Below are 18,214 nucleotides of genomic sequence, written 5' to 3' on the forward strand. Positions count from 1 at the left end.
GAGGAAAAAACTTAGAAAGTGATCACTAGGAAACTTTGATAGATTATGATCCACTTTTTTGAAACTCGAATATAATCAAAAAAATATTTTGTTTGAAGTATTTACAATGGTTTAAACAGGTCTCATTAACTAGAGGCTTTAAAGAGCCTGTGTCGCTCACCTTGGTCTATGTGAATATTAAACAAAGGAAGCAGATGGATTTTTGACAAAATTGTGTTTTGGTGATGGTGATGTGTTTGTACATCTTACTTCACTAAACAGTCTTGCTGCTTACAATTATCTCTATCTATAATGAACTTGGCCCAGTAGTTTCAGTGGAAAATGTTAATAAAAATTTACAAATTTTATGAAAATTGTTAAAAATTGACTATAGAGGACAATTACTCCTTAGGGGTCAATTGACCATTTCGGTCATGTTGACTTATTTGTAAATCTTACTTTGCTGAACATTATTGCTGTTTACAGTTTATCTCTATCTATAATAATATTCGAGATAATAACCAAAAAACAGCAAAATTTCCTTAAAATTACCGATTCAGGGGCAGCAACCCAACAACAGGTTGTCCAATTCATCTGAAAATTTGAGGGCAGATAGATCTTGACCTGATAAACAATTTTACTACATGTCAGATTTGCTCTGCATTGAACTGCATTTTACCCCTATGTTCTATTTTTAGCCGTGGCTGCTATCTTGAGCTAAAAAGTAACATGCATGGTGCATCGTTAAACAGGGTCCCAGACAGGGATGGGGTAATTGAAAATGTAATGGTAAAAAAGTAATGCATTACAATTTTCCATGTAATTGAATGTAATGTGTAACTGAGCATTTTTTTAATTACATGTAATGGTAATTTAATTAATTACATTCAAAAAAGCATGTAATGCTCAATTACTTTTGAATTACATTTCAATTCCATGTACTTTTATGGTGGATTTGTGATTAATAACATAAATTGTAAAATTATATTTATTTTGCAAATATTGATATCCCATACTTTTTTATATGAAGTCTGTAATTTATTCTGAAGTTTTTATATTATTCATTTGACCTACAGACATTTTTTTCTGTATAGTCTTATAATTTAAAAAAATGTGAGAATCATATGTATGTGTAGAAGGATTATAGAAATAAAAATTAACAGCTGTAAAAACAAACAGCAATTAATCAGATTAAAATGTCCAGGGACAATGCCACTATTACATGCATTTTATCTAATTAGCAAAACATTGCTAATATTAAGACATTATACACATTGTTTGTACTAAAAATTATTTCAAATATTGTGACTAGCACACTTTTTAATATTTTTAAAGTAAAAACAAAATATTTTTGATTTATTTATAATTTCTTTATTTACATTATTTTTAATTTATTTATAATTTCTTTATTTACATTATTTTTAATTTAAATGTCTTCATTTCTGAGATGTCAAATTACCCCTTAATGTACATGTATTGGCAAGTTAATGGGAACAAACTCCCTCTCCTATCAACACATCTTCTAATAATAGAACTTTCATGTTCTGATCAAGCAATATCTGCCACATTAGCTCCTGTTGAAAGACTATAGAATTGCTGTCAAAGTGTTCAGACCAGAGAGATGCAGACTAAATAACAAAACATTAAAATTACTAATGATTATAAAATGCAACGCTTAAACTATGTTTACATGAATATTTTAGACATGCATTATATATACATTAATAATATTGTTCAAAAATATTATGATGAAATGTAATGTGTAATTTAATTAATTACTTTAATAAAGTAATTGTGATTTAATTAATTACATTTCAAAAAGTGTGTAATGTGTAATTAGTGTAATTGATCATTTTTGCAATGTAATGTGTAATCTAATTAATTACATTCCAATGTAATTGACCCCAAGTCAGGTCCCAGATAGCTTACACTTGATGAAAAAGTTGTGTAATTTTAGAATTTTCCCGGAATGGAATAAATATATAGAAATTGGGTGTATTGTCAATATGAGGGTAGCATTCTACTATAACACATGACTTGGAGAAGTTTACATTTTTTATAATATTACTCTTAAGTAAAAAAACACTGAAAAACATGAACTTTTTATTTCAAGGACAATTTCAGAAATTTCAGTTTTAATCATGTAGTGCTGATCATTTTTTAAAATTTGTTTATCTTTTTTTTTCTACTTACATGTCTCCAACAGAATGTGAAAAGTTTCCAAACCATACTGCAATAAAAATAAATAATAAGAATTAAACTAAAAGGATTGTCTAGTGGTCAAGGATATTGAAAAGGTTTAATTTTAAATGAAGGTGAATTTAATCTCTAAGATAATAAATAATAGGTTTGTTTGCCCAAACGCTACCTATCCAGAAAAAAAGCTGCCTTAACTCAAATTCTTTTATTGTCCTGATTTGAAGAAGTTTTTTTTTAATCAAATAGGCATGAAGACTAATAAACATCTGATACTTCAATTTCATTTTTTTTAAAAAGAAAAAGAAAATGCCTACAATGAACCTACCTACCCACTGTCTCAACCTTTGGGTAGGGTTTGGGCAAACCAAAATATTTTTAAGTGTGGCCTGAACTCCCTATTTTCAGTGAAAATAATCTTGATTGTAGTCTGATATTTTTTCTCAATTCTTTCCATTTTTTTTTTTTTTTTTGCTTCAAGTAACTTTGTTCAGCAAGTTGCAATGTGTTGCACAGGTATTTGGTATGAGATATTACACAGCTGATACACTTATGACATTGACCCCTTTCAAAAAGCAGTCTACCGAAAAACACAGAATTGCTTGATATCATGTCTCCTTCTGCCTTAAAAATGATATTGGTGACTGATTATTTTGTATTGCTTGCTACAGGTATTACCTCTGGTTGTTTCAGTCAATTATGACAGATTTATCCAGAAACAAAGTAAAGGAGTTATTTTCTGCTTTGCTTTTTTTACTATGAGGTATAAACTGGAATAACTCATACATGTCATAAGACATGAATGGAACAAGGAATCAACTCTTCTGATTTGAGGACAATGTCATGTTCATAATTTTGAAGGTTCAAAGATCCAATAAATAGATGATTGATATCAGGTTATTGCAGCAGCAGATAAGATGAATTTTCTGCTTTATGAGGGGTAACCTAACCATGAAGTCACATTTATTAACCATTTCAAAATCATCTTTGAGGTGATGCTAACAAAATTCATTATTCAGATAAAACTTAGAAACTAAAAATTCTGTTTAAATTATAGGTACATGTACCTAAGGAACTACCAATATAATGACTTTATAAGCCGTATTTGAAATTCCAACCTAAAAAACGCAACCAAACAAACAAATATTTTATTTGCCAATCACAGCACCCAAAATGAGCAGAATAATTACAATACAACCAATGTCACCTGTGTCTGTGAATTACAAAATTTCAACCAAGATTTCACATGTACAGATCACATTAAAGAAAATTAAGAATAACTTTTACATCATTTGTAGATTCTAGATAGCAATACTGGGTTAGAAACTAAGTCTATACTAAGTCTATACTATATGCAGTGTTATGCACTACATGTACTAAGTTATGAAGCTCAAATTGACATCTATAGGAACTAAAAGTGAACCGGTACGTCTAAACACTGCTAAGGACTCCTTAGTGCACTAAGGACTATACAATGCCACTAAGGACTAGAAGGAGTGCTGTTGTGTGTATTATTTTTACATATTATGTTAGAGATTGATATTTCATGCATAAATTTCAAATTTTATAGAAAAATAATCATAAATAAACAAGATATTCAACATTATTTAGGCACGTGCCCGTTTTTCTTTGATATGCCAAAAATCAATGAACCGTTTGACACGTGCCAAATGACAAAACAATTCATTAAACAATCATAATCTTTTTATTTTAGGTAATAAACAATTGAATCTAAAAAAATGTATGCTTAATATTTATAATTAAATGTGTTGTTCTTATGAAAAATGATTACAGAACAAATAATTTTGTTTTTGTTTTAATTCTTTCCCGACAAAGTTATTTGCCACAGGTGCACGACTTTGATGTGCGCCTACTAAATGACTAATAAGTTAGAGTGTGGTCAGCTTGTTATGTAAGAGATATGAAGACAAAATAAATATATATATTGATAAGTGTTTTGTTTTTATTTAATTTCGACAAAGATGCGTGTATATATACAAATGGTTTCACTAAAACAATACGATGGAATTGAGAGAGAGAAAATTATGTGTCGTTCTTGGGGTTTATCCAAACCACTAGTTTTCAACCAGCTTGATATTTGTTTACAAAGGCTCCATACGGCACTTATTTGTTTGTATATTTCGACATTTTATTATTCTTCTAAAAGTAAAAGAAGTTAAATAAATCATTTCCCGATTTTAAGTCAGATTAAGTTTCATTTTCAAATATATAAAAGAGACAAATGTTTTAAAAATGTTCCACAGTTTTTAGTACAGTATTCACGAATTTTTTTTCAGTATGTGTAAATTTAGAGCTAAATATATAATTCTGACAGAGAAAGAGAATACTTCGTATGAATGCCTTGAAAATATGCCTTTACCACATGATGTGTAAATAATTATTTTTTGTAATGCAATATAATCAGAATATTTAAACCTAAATATATCACGCGAAAAAAAGAAAAAGCCGACAGAAATATTTTCAACTATAATTTCTTTAAATCTACTTTTCTTAAAGAAGAACAAGTATCACAGGCACATGTCAGAAGGAAATCCGATTTGTATTGTTTTTAACAAATTGTCTGCTTAACATATCGTACGAAATAATTTATGAAATAATGACTATGTGCTATGCGCTTTACTCACTGTTGAAGGCCCGAAATATATTACTCAAACGGGTCATATATGAACTTAGTGTGTTGCATGTAGTAAAAATGCATTATCTTATTGGTTTCGTTTTGTCCAGTTATACATTTCTTAAAATGTCTTCATATATGAAAATAAATTTTGAACAGTGCACCATAAGAAACAAACTAAAGTGTTCCAGCTCCAAACCAGTCTATTGTTCAAACGCATGTACGTCGTCGCCTGTCACCACATTAAAGCACGCTTGCAAGAAAAAATAAACAGAAAAGAGATACGGGTACAAAACACATTATAGATACTGTGTCCGACCACCTGAAAAATAAAATTGGTTCAAGAGACAAAGAACGCTACGAAATATTAGATTAATTTTTCGGTACTACCGGGCTTATCACAGCCCAATAACAAGATGAATTTAATGAAAACGCAACAAGCATCTGCCGGTTATCCAAACTTCAACACGTACTTAAAAAAATATATATATAAATGTGAATTAAATATCTATAAAAATTTGTATTTCAGTCACTTATTAATATGAACATCAAATAAAAATCCAACATTAGATATATTTCTCTGGTGACAAATTTATTATTTACAAGAAATATACACTTGAGAAAATACTTCTTCATTCAGATTTTTTTGTTAATAAAATTTCAACAACAATTCATTTATTAGTATCCAACTTTACCAAAAGGATTCCCGTGTAATCAATTAATATGTAATTTGACACGTGTCAAACGGTTCATGGATTTTCGGCATATCAAAGAAAAACAGGCACGTGTCTAAATAATGTTGAATATCTCCTTAAAGGGAAATTCCGCGATTTTTTACTTATCATCTAATTATGTTCATCTTAACATAAAAAACACATTTGCAAAGTTTTAAATTTATATTCCTTCTAATAACGGAGAAAATCAAGTATTTGTAACTTTTTTGGTTGAATTCTCGAGTGGGTCGTGACGTATTAGCCCGATTTATTGAATTCTGGGAAAAAATAAAATCTGTTTAACTCTTATAGCTTATCGACAATATACGTAATTAAAAGCGCACAGCTGACGAATGGTCGAAGTTATAAACCACAATATAAGAATGAACGAAAGTGAATATGCATATATATACCGTTTTGTATTGATTGAATTAAACTATAAAATTATCTCTAGTAAATGTTTTTGAATAAATTTAATTAATTATTGTTGAGATTTTTTTCATAAAATATTTATTGAACATTTTTACTGATATTGAACTGAAAATATTTCAGTTCTATTTACCGTTATTGTTTTGATAATCATTTCAATGCAACTAATGTGTGAGCAGAGTGTGTATATTATTTTGTAAAGGTCACTGTATATTTTTCGGCTTGAGGTCAATTCGTTTACCTTGTAGCTATTTAGCCGCAGGTGTGAGTTCAAGCGTACACAGGTATAAATGTTGTTATTTGGAAAGGATAAATAGAAAGGATTAGAGTATATGCTGTCATGATGTTAATACACTAAGATTAAATACACGATGAGAATAAAGATACAATAATTAAATTGTGTAAATTAATTGAAAATAAAATTCAGATTCGTATTTCCGAAAGTGTATAAAAATAAAAGGAAACAATTTTTGATTACTTTCTTAGCGGCAATTGGCGTAAAGATTCAAATATGAAGCAAAAAATAGTAGTTTTAATCTTTAATAAAAACTAAATGCAATATTACCCAATTTGATATACCATTGTACATCTGTTTGATATCATTGACTTTACCGGAATTTCTTAACTTGTATTCAAATCTGGCTGTGTTTAAATGCTAATAAAACTATTGCAATTTTAAAGTTTTTAATTGACAAAAAAATACAACATACAACATGCATAATTTTTTTTTTAGTTTCTTTTTAACATTTTATTCTTACATAATTAAATTCATTTGACAATCATTTACACGAACTTTTTGTGAAAAGAATACTAATTATCTAAGCTAAGGCATTATATCTTTTGAGGATTTTTGAGGATTTTTTTTAAAATTCTATGATAATAGTTGTGCAATGTTGAACATGATAGCCGTCATTAATCCAAATAAGTAATACAGTAGTTGTAATAAAAGTTATACTTTAGTCATGCATTACAGATATTGACGAATTTATAATAGTTCGTTCATACATCGTTGTTCATGAAACAATCATCATTAGTATACATGTAAGTTTCCTGACGTATAAGAGCCATTGAGGATGAGCTCCAGAGAAATCAGACTAGTTGCGTTTCGTTCGTTTGTTTGTTGGGAAAGGAGAGGAAATGCAACCGCTTGTACAGATAAACGACAGAATTACCATACAAGCATTTATAGTCAACACAATCAGAAAGAGTTCCCATCGTTAGACGGGGAATATGAAGGCTTCCAAGAATGAACAAGTGACATGTCTAACTCTGAACAGTTAGAGAACAGACTATCGACATCGAACGCTTGTTCTTGATATTTGAAACTGTATGCATATATATACGTATACGTTTATGATATAGTGATGAGTTCTGACAAAAACTAAATTCCTTCATGGTTATATCTTGCCATACGTTTATATTGGTTTGTAAGGTGATTACTCAAAATCGTTATTTGAAAATCCTGTTTGTGAGATGTAGATTCATTTCAATACAGAAATTTCGTCTATATATTTCACAAGTGTATAACACGGAGAAGCTCTGAAGGTTCATTACTCCCATTTTGTTTGGGTGTGAACCATCGATGTTTACAGCAATATCAAGGAATAAGGTGATGATGGTAGAAAGAACTATGGGCGTCATGTGGCAAATATTACATGCATATCGGACAATGAGTTGTCAATCTGTATGAAAAGTTTTCCAATACAACCATATTATTGAGAAGGAATGTTTACATGCTATACTCTCGTACTAGTATTACAGGGTTCTTGTGGCGTTCACCTTAGACACACATCGTTTTAACGATGTTTAAAAAAAGACAGAACCAATTTAATGTCATATTTCCCTATTTTTTAAATATAATTAAAATTCTTTTATCTGACAAGAATATCCCTATTTAGCGAACAAGTAATTTATTCTTTTTTCGGTTATTGAATACCAAGAAAGAAAATAAATCCCGAAATTAATTTGAAACTTTGATACTCAAAAGTTTCCCAGCAAAATATTCACATTCCCTGGGGATAATTAGTGTTCGTCCAGTGGCATATATAACAATTGTGATGACGAATTCCTTCCTTTGTTTGAGAACAATCTTATTGAAATATAAATCTGTGATTTTCCTAGGTCCACAGCTTCAATGAACCAAAGCAAAAGTTATACATCGACCTGTATTTAAATCAAATTGGTTCTCTTCTTCTTTTGGTATACAACTGTAGTCTATCGACATTCGATGATTACATACTGTTGGCATACGTTGGCTAGTCTATTTACAACACTTTTACCCCTATTTATTCAAAATATATGTTTTTTTCTTATGTTCAATGTATACACGTATATATTTTAAATTGCGCTATAGTTCCGTAACTTTATATCCAGTCGTATAAACGAATCGTCGGCAAGTGCGTACATTTTTTTAAATCAATATTCTGGTCTGTTCCAATCTGTCCTTCACTATTGACAATGACTATATATTACATTTTCCCAAATTCACCCTTGGAAAAAATATTTAAATAGATTTTAATTTCATCAAATCTTATTTTTTGGGTATTATTTATATATTATGAATTATATTCTTTACACCAGAAATGTTATTTATAAACAAGCGTATGAGTTTAGTAATGACAAGTAAGACAGAGTTGTATATTATACATCTGATAGTTCAAAATGGAAAGTTATAAGTTATAAGTTATCAGCCGTGTACACTGATCAATACCTGCAGAAGTGAAACGATGCATGAACTTGCAAGCCCGACAGGAAATCGCTTGAATACCTGGACGTGTCACCTCACACCCCTCACAATACCTTTGGAAGTAATACCTTTAGCCATGCTGGTGATCAGATAAGGGAAGATCAAAATATATTTGAAAAAAGTTTATTACTTTAAAGAATTATGAACAAATTAGATTTTCGAAAACAATTTTCACGGAACACTTATTTATGATTTCAACTTTGACTTTTCACCTAATTCCAATATCAACAGTTTAAAAACAACAGACCATGGTAATTTAAAAAAAGTAAGAATATTTTCCGTATCATGTTAGTTAGTCGTATTAAACAACCGTACGATTACCAAGATATCGACACGCAATTACGACTACATCGGTTACTGTAGTTTTGTTTCTTTGTGGTTTATAGACATATCGTTTTTATTCATCGGGAAAGAAGACAAGATGGCGGATCTCGGAGAATTGATACTCTAAATTTAAAATCGATGGTGATCGCTTATCTAGCGGAATAAAACTTTAATATCTATGAATTTGAACATTTTTATACAGAATGAACATAATATCAATTTTTGATTTTTTTGCGAAGTTTCCCTTTAATTTATTATTATTTTTCTATAAAATTTGAAATTTATGCATTAAATATCAATTTCTACCGTAATATGAAAAGAAATTGCATGTAACAGCTCTCCATCTAGTTCTTAGTAGCATGTTATCAGTCCTTAGTGCACTAAGGACTCCTTAGCAGTGTTTAGACACACCCAAAGTGAACAAATGTTTTAAAATTTCACAGTTTTTCATTGATCCATTTTAGAAACATAATTAAGTGAGTAATTGTGTATTGTATACACAGCCATCAAAGCTGTCATCTATTTGTGCTGTTACATTAGATAAATGTCCAAATTGGCAACAGATTTTGTAACATGTATGTGCCATCTGTTCCTATAATTTACATTAACAAAAAACAATATATATACATGTACATTTGATCTTTTCGCAAATTTGACAATTAATTTTTTACTTAATAAATTTCTTTAAACCTGGTCTAGGTACAAACCAATTTGGCTATAGAAATAGATATCCAAAATATCTTCTTTTTTTTAACTTTGATTTAAGAAATATTGTACTTTCTTCATTTATTATATCATTTTTCTGGTACCACCTAAGTTGGACAAAGGTATACAGAAAAACACATTAGTTTACATTACATTGCATTTATATATATGTACATTTGTTGAGGAAGCATTAAATATGAGTTTTTTACAACGGTATGATCAGTATAGCCGACAGGTTAACATCAGAGAGAATCCAGTTTGTCATTTATAATTCTAATAAATTGGCTCAATTTTCGAAGTTTAGATTTCTGTTTTTGGTTCATAATAGCATTAAATTTTAAAACATTAAAGTTCGTTAGTTATTTCTTGTCAATAAGTAGTGTTCTATCTGTAAAGAGACTGCTGCATTCCATTACATAGTGGTATTCGTCACCTATAGCAACTCTGCACAACGGACACTTTCTCTGTTCTCAGGGAATGTTTTGCCATCTACCATTTTATTAGAGAAAAGACAATTTTTCATATTCAAAGGTATGAATTCTGGCATATATTACATACATGTAGGTGTTCAAGATATGTCTCCCCAAATGATTTTTTTCTCAAAAATTGACAAATAATATATACTTGTAGGTGGCTTTATTTGCCATTACTGTTTTAACATGCAGGTTGTGTATTGAAAATTAACATGTACAACACAGAAAAAAGTATACTTGGATGGAGAGTTACATGTGTACATGTACAAAAATGTATCTCATTAGTACTCATACCACATCTTCTTATAAATGTCAATTGTCTCCTTTTACTCAAACCAAAATAAATCTTGGAACCCAGATCTAGATGACCTTGGGAATCATTGATCAAGTATCACATAACCTGATTAAATTACAGACACTCAATTGTGTTCAAGAAAGGAGCATAAATAGAACAAGAGTCAACTGTCTATAAAATTTCAAGTTGCAATGGCCATACTCCTAATCGTCCATAGGATTTGTTGGCTGTACCACCACATTGTCTATAGGACATATCATCCATACTTAAAGTATTTATTCCAATGTGGTTAAAACATTGTAGTATTTATTATGTACAGTTTCTTGACAAAAGCATAATTAATACTTGTGTTCATTTAAAAAATGATAATATTATATTTTTTTCAATTTCAGAATTCATAATTTTCTGATTACTTATTGATTTAACTATGACAGAAATTAATCTTCCATTTTGTGGGTCTCATAATTTTCATTAGTATTCATTTTATTTTTCAGCTTGTTTAACACTTGAGATTAAATGAACATTTTGAAAATAATAATAAATATAAATACATTTAAAAGTTATACATGTTATAATAACCGTATACAGTTTTTACATGTACATGTCTTATCACAATACTTTATAAATAAAATTTATATTATACGAAAAAAAAAATGTTCAGAGGACCCGGAAAATAGGGTAAAAACTCTAATTTGACATTAAAACTAGAAAAAGATCATATCATAGGGAACATGTGAACTAAGTTTCAAGTTTATTGGACTTTAACTTCATCAAAAACTACTTTTACAATGACCAAAAACTTTAACCTGAAGCGGGACAGAGACACAGACCAGAAAACATATAAATGCCCATTATAGGGCATAGAAAATTGATTTGTTATTATAATGGTAGGTCTAAATGGGGGCATCATCATGACAAATAATGGTAAATTTTTTCCAAAATTAACAGTAACGATAATTATTTGAGACTGATGAGAAATCTGGACAAGGATATTTTGAGGAATCATTGTAAAATTTTAACCTATTTGAAGCTAACAGTAGCAGAAAATGATGGTTTGACACCTAACGGCTAAGGGCATTACTACTGTACCCTTACTAACGGACCTCAGTATGTATGTATGTACAGGTAAATGCCTCCGATATCCGAAGAACCCCTCGAAAGCTGCGAGGGTACAGTGGCATCCATGTACACTCCCTAACGGGATTAATGGAGATATGTCACTAACGTATATTTATACGACAATTATTTTTACAAGGACAATCAATCCCCACACAACACAAAGGGAGTGCTAGGACACCAGGAAGTCTATTATTATGGGGGAGGAAGCCGAAGTACTCGGAGAGAACAACCGGGTCACTCGGTGGAAACAGACAAACCAGAGAGATATCAGAAGATTGATCTCCAGGTCAAAGTAGGGGGACAACTTTGACCAACCAAGGCCCCCAAAGTACCCATTCTAGTTTAAACTCCGGTCTGGGTACATCAGTATGCATCTGGTGTGATTCAAAAGACTTTCTACTGTTCTAATAACCTTTGGCTTAGTCTGAGATTACTCTGACGTCCAACAGCTGTTTTACCAGACAAGCTAGGGCCGTGGATCGGACTACCTTTGGCCTTGGTTAAACAATAGTCAAGTTTCCCTTTGTCTTTTGGACTTGATTTACAAAAAAATGTACATAATTGTGAAAACAGAGAATAGAATATAATATCTATCTATCTTCCCGTCAAGGAGAAGTTATACATTGTATAATATATTTTGTATGTCCGAAAATAGTTCAAGTTGTGCCAGTTGCAGTATGTCCGCACATAGATGTAATACCAAGATGAAGATGGATATTACATCTATGGTCCTAAACATCTTGCATCTGAAAAGAATATTTTTAAAAGGTTGAAATTAAAGTTGGGACGAAAATCATATAAGACTGTTATATGTAAATTACCTATCAAGATGAGACCAAACAGTGTAATTGCCATGAACTTGTCTTTTACTGTACAATTTCTAAATGGATATCTAAATCTCATATTCGTCTCTCTCCTCTCTCGGTGTTCTAACAAGGAAGATAATCAAGATTAAACCGGAAGCTAGCATTTTGACCAATGCCTGTCGGGAACCACTAATGACAGGACGATTGCCCGGATAGTGACAGGACGGTTGACCGGACGACATATATATAGTCATAACTTTTTTGTTATCCGATAGATTTGTTTAATATTTGTAAACCTGAAAGATATTAAACTATATTTTATGAATATAAAAAAAAAAGAGGAAAAATAATTATTTTTGAGCAAAAAAAGTTGACCGGACGGTATTCACACTTGCCAATATACGCTAAATATATATTCAACTGGTTGACGACAAGTGTTAATATCTCTTTTGTTTTACAATATTTGTCCATGAAACTCAGGAATCTGTGAGATTTATAAATATATTATACGAAAATATAAACTTGATTGCAAAAAAACGTGTTTTTCTCAAAAAAAAGTTGACCGGACGGTATTCACCCTCGCCGATATACGCTATATATATATTGAAATGGTCGACGACAAGTGTTAATATCTCTTTTGTTTTACAATATTTGTCCATGAAACTCGGGAACCTGTGAGATTGAATAATATATTACACGAAAATATAAACTTTAGGGTAAAAAAGAAAACAAATCTGCAAAAAAAGTTGACCGGACGGTATTCACCCTCGCCGATATACGCTATATATATATTCAACTGGTCGACGACAAGTGTTGATATCTCTTTTGTTTTACAATATTTTATCATGAAATTCAGGAATCTGTGAGAATAATAAATATTGGATACGACAATATAAACTTTATAGTGAAAAAAAAAGTTTGTCTCCAAAAAAAGTTGACCGGACGGTGTTCACATTCGCCGATGTACGCGTTAATTATATTGAACTGATACAAATAAGTGTCAATATCTTATTTGTTTTACAATATTTTTACACGAAACTAACAAATCTACGAGATCAATAAATACTTGATATGAAAATATAAACTTTATAGTAAATAAAAATGTTTTTCTTCAAAAAAAGATGACCGGACGGAACAAACATTCGCCGTTATATGCCTTAATATAAGTTGGTAGACCCAAGTGTTTATATCTCTTTTATTTTATCAAATTTATGAAATCTGAGAGATCAATAAGTACTTGATATGAAAATATAAACCTTATATCAAATATGTTAAATGTTGTTCTTAAAAAAAAAAGTTGATCTGAGGGAATTAACATTCGCCGATATTATTATTTAAATATATTGAACTGATCAACACAAGTTTTAATATCTCTTCATTTTTATAATATATCTGTCCATGAAATGAAATAATTTGTGAGATTAGATAAATATTTTACAAGAAAAATAAACTTTAAAGTAAAAACAATGAGCCCAAAATGTTTATGTGAGCGAGTTCACCAATGCATATTAGAAGTAATGATATTTAATCAAATTAATCTAATTTTGACACTTGTTGTAATCACCAATCAAGCCAAATAACATGTCATTAAAGTTTTCACACCTGAGACATCAAATACATTTAATTGAATTACCTTATAATCAGTTGGTAATTAGTATCCAATTAAAGAAGAAATTTTATGAAGTTCAGGATTTCAGATTAACATTTAACTCACCTAATAATAACTATTCAATTGTTCAGTCATTTATGCTCTGACTTTCAACCAGTTCAGATCACACAAATTATATTTCTACTATATTTTGCTTTTTGCATGTCTTTTTAAAGACAATTTTCAATATATATTCATTATTGAACTATTGATATAGATAGATTGATAGTTGTGTTACTATCTATATTGCTTTATTCAAAAGCATGTCTTTTTAAAGACAGTTGTCAAACATATATTTATAAATACAAAAGTAAACAGATTGATATTAGTGCTACTATATATTGCTTTATTTAAAGGCATGTCTTTTTAAAGACAGTTGTATAGCCATCATATTAGTACAACTTACCAGTAGACAAAATATCAAAATGGACAGTGGGTCTATTGTCTATATGCATACAGATGTATTACATCAAACAGAAATAGTAGATATTTAATAATATGCTATTAACAATATTATAACCAAAGAAGAGATATTTTAGTCTTGTGTCGATCAGTTCAATATATTAAGGCATATATCGATTGAATGTAAAATCCGTCCGGTCAATTTTTTTAATTTTTTTTTTATTATTTAAATATATAGTTTAATTTTTCGTATAATATATTTATTCATTTCCAATGTTCATAAATTTCAGGGACAGATATGGTAAAAAAAATAATATTAACACTTATGTCAATCAATTTATTATTATTAACATATATCGGCGAATGTTAGCTGTCCGGTCAACTTTTTTTTGAAGAAAAATATTTTTTTTATCATAGAGTTTATATTTTCATATCATATATTTATTTATCTCGCACATATCTCAGTTTTATGAAAAAATATTGTTTACAAAAAAAATATTTACATTTTTTGTCGCTCAGTTCAATATAATCAACGCGTACATCGGCGAGGGTGAATACCGTCCGGTCAACTTTTTTTGCAGATTTGTTTTCTTTTTTACCCTAAAGTTTATATTTTCGTGTAATATATTATTCAATCTCACAGGTTCCTGAGTTTCATGGACAAATATTGTAAAACAAAAGAGATATTAACACTTGTCGTCGACCATTTCAATATATATATAGCGTATATCGGCGAGGGTGAATACCGTCCGGTCAACTTTTTTTTGAGAAAAACACGTTTTTTTGCAATCAAGTTTATATTTTCGTATAATATATTTATAAATCTCACAGATTCCTGAGTTTCATGGACAAATATTGTAAAACAAAAGAGATATTAACACTTGTCGTCAACCAGTTGAATATATATTTAGCGTATATTGGCGAGTGTGAATACCGTCCGGTCAACTTTTTTTGCTCAAAAATAATTATTTTTCCTCTTTTTTTTTATATTCATAAAATATAGTTTAATATCTTTCAGGTTTACAAATATTAAACAAATCTATCGGATAACAAAAAAGTTATGACTATTTATATGTCGTCCGGTCAACCGTCCTGTCACTATCCGGGCAATCATCCTGTCATTAGTGCAACCCATGCCTGTCTGCCTTACAAAATTTGTTTTGGGCGCCATTTTCAGATTTACAACAACAACAAAATTTTAAAAATGTCAGAAGAAATGGAAGTTGCGACCTCCAACGCGGAAACATCTCCTCAAAGAACGCTTAATCTTGAAACAGGTAGTTCACGTCTTAAAACACAAAAGGAGAAAACACATCAACCTTCAAAACCAGATTATTTTTCAAATCATCACAAATCATCAAATGTCATCAAAAATTTATAGAAGTTCTAGTTCATGTCTTTTCACCAGCTGCTGTCATACATTATAAAGCATATCATAACCATCTTGCTTCTTTTGGTATAAAAATAAAACAGCAGGGATTCTTAAAATTAAAGACCATTTTCGTCCATGCAGAATCCAGGTTCGTTCGCCCAAGGCTGAGATATAGAACAGTATAGATGGAGTATTATACACCTTAATGCTATTCCCAGCTGATCCAAGAATCTGTCCTGCGTGGACAATAGATGTCATACAACAATCACTTGTCCATTGTGGTGTCAGATTATTTCATGACGTCAATTTTTTTTTAGGTACCTCAGTAACCTGTGTCAAGTCCGACAAAGAGCAATAAGGTGTACATGTATTTGGGGAGGGAGGGGTCTCAACCCAGATCCCGCTAATTTTTTAGTGAGAATCCTGTATCCTGCTTCACGTTGCCATAATGGTGCATGTAATTTCCCGTGTCCTACAGGACTTCACTTAAAACAAATCTGTCCCGCATCACGGTTAGACCCCAATGAAACCCCTATAGATATGTTTCTGGTAAGCACCAAAAAAAAATGTTTGCTAATATAAAGATCAATTAATGGATATCACTACTTAGGCTCTTGCACGAAGAACATTATACTCCAAGATCAAAACTGGCATTCATGATACAAAGAAGCTCCAAGTTTGTCATCAGGTGTTGAAATAGTATAGAGGGATGGTGATATATATGTTTCCAGCTGTAGTCGCATGTAGAGTGGACCCAAGTGAACCCATAAAAAACAACATTTTTTGGATTAGAGTAAAACTAATCTGGGTACAGCAGTCTAAAGAAAGTCATTGCACAAAAAAAATCCAAGAACTTACTGATTTTTTACTTCTATTTGACCTGCAACTGGAAGTACAAAATGTAGTCATTTGTATGCATATTTCAAAGATAATTACAATCATTTATGATAAGTTGTATGTCTGAGGGTTTACACTTTTTTTGAAAGTTTTAGGCCTCTGAACTGTGTAAAACACTGAAGGGAAGCCCAATCCTGAAAACCCATTTTTAACCAATTTAAATTTTCCAAGTTCTTATTTGCACTCTCAATACACTGTATTACGGTCAGTGTTACGCAATATCTGATAATATAGTTTTACCTGAGCCAGGCTTATCTCAGCCTTATCGGACTATGTTATCATGTAATAGACTAATAGTGTAAATGATCATCAAGAAGATAGATATTTTCAGAAGAAAATTAAAAACTTCAGTGCAGAAATTAAAGAAATAACAATCAACACGGGTACGGAATCGCCGCGGCTTCTGTATAATGTCACTAGTAAATAATTCCAATGGTTTTAACTTTAACGAAGTTTGGTTTATATCTACCTGCCAAAGATAGGTTTTATTATAACAATAATGCACACGGAAGCGTAAATAAATGTCAAACTACGGAAACCACGAAACTTGTCAGCTGTTCATTAAAATATATTTTTTTTTTAAAGTTGTATACCAATTACGGTATCTTAACCATATTCGATTTTATTAATTCTGAATGAACATGTTCTCTGCAAACAACAAAGGGTGAAATCAAAGCAAAAGACATGATGGAAGTAGAAGTTTTTTTCAGATCAATGACTTCTTATGAAAAGGGGAATACACCTCCCTCTACACTCAGCTGTCAGTATAAGCAGATGTTATAAATGCTTCTCCTAATCCCAACTGAGCTAAGTTTTAGCAAGTGATAACAGCAAGCACCATGTTTCTGGTTTCAGTGACAAGTGACTGACTGAGTTTTCATGGCTTAGAAATGTTCAGGGGGTATAAGCAAAAGTTATTATGAGAGGGGGTTTTCAACCCTGAAGAGGATTAAGACAACATTGAGGAACAGACTGTCCAACAAAATAACACTATCTTGAAACAATATCCCTAGAAGTAGCAGAGAGTACAGAGATGAATATTTATATTTTGACTTCTTTAATTGACTGAATATAAATAACTTTTGTGTTTAAAATCAATTTATTTCATATAGTATATTCTTGTATAAATTCAATAATACTCTGCATTATTAAACACACAACACAAAGCAATATTGCATGTTATGATTTATGACTGATTGATTCAGATCACAAAAAGTTCACTATAAAAGGGGTTACACGCCCTTTAATTTTGTGCCTTAAAAAATCCTGGGGAGAACACTGAAATAACCTAATTCAAAGCCTCCTTAATTATTTGACAAGGCCCTGTTTAGTATGTACGAGTCTACCTATTGCTGTCAAATGATGAGTAATTTTTAGCACATTGATATATTATTAACCATGGTAACTTGGGTATCTCCATCTGGCAAATCACTTATGAATTCTTAGTGAGCCAGCTGCTTTTTCTTGCTGACTGA

The 18,214-nt window shown here is 30.6% G+C and overlaps 2 protein-coding genes across 3 annotated transcripts in view; one reads left to right on the top strand and one right to left on the bottom strand.

Annotated features, from left to right (window-relative positions):
- LOC139514641 (UDP-glucuronic acid decarboxylase 1-like) overlaps window positions 1–12,579 on the bottom strand; it is a 30,972-nt gene extending 18,393 nt beyond the window's left edge. Inside the window, exons 1-2 of one of the 2 annotated variants that reach the window (XM_071304094.1) lie at window positions 12,436–12,579; window positions 2,173–2,209 (exon numbers count right to left, since the gene is read on the bottom strand). In XM_071304094.1, coding sequence (XP_071160195.1) covers window positions 2,173–2,209; window positions 12,436–12,517 — 119 coding nt within the window. In that variant the 5' untranslated portion in view covers window positions 12,518–12,579. The remainder of the gene's footprint in view (window positions 1–2,172; window positions 2,210–12,435) is intronic. The other variant, XM_071304093.1, reaches the window with a different exon arrangement.
- Window positions 12,580–15,605: 3,026 nt separating this feature from the next.
- The window catches only part of LOC139514620 (structural maintenance of chromosomes protein 4-like), a 36,666-nt gene continuing 34,057 nt past the window's right edge, over window positions 15,606–18,214 (top strand). The window contains exon 1 of the mRNA XM_071304042.1: window positions 15,606–15,747. Coding sequence (XP_071160143.1) covers window positions 15,675–15,747 — 73 coding nt within the window. The 5' untranslated portion in view covers window positions 15,606–15,674. The remainder of the gene's footprint in view (window positions 15,748–18,214) is intronic.

The sequence above is a fragment of the Mytilus edulis genome, chromosome 3, assembly GCF_963676685.1.
Source record: "Mytilus edulis chromosome 3, xbMytEdul2.2, whole genome shotgun sequence".
Taxonomy (NCBI): Eukaryota; Metazoa; Mollusca; class Bivalvia; order Mytilida; family Mytilidae; genus Mytilus; species Mytilus edulis.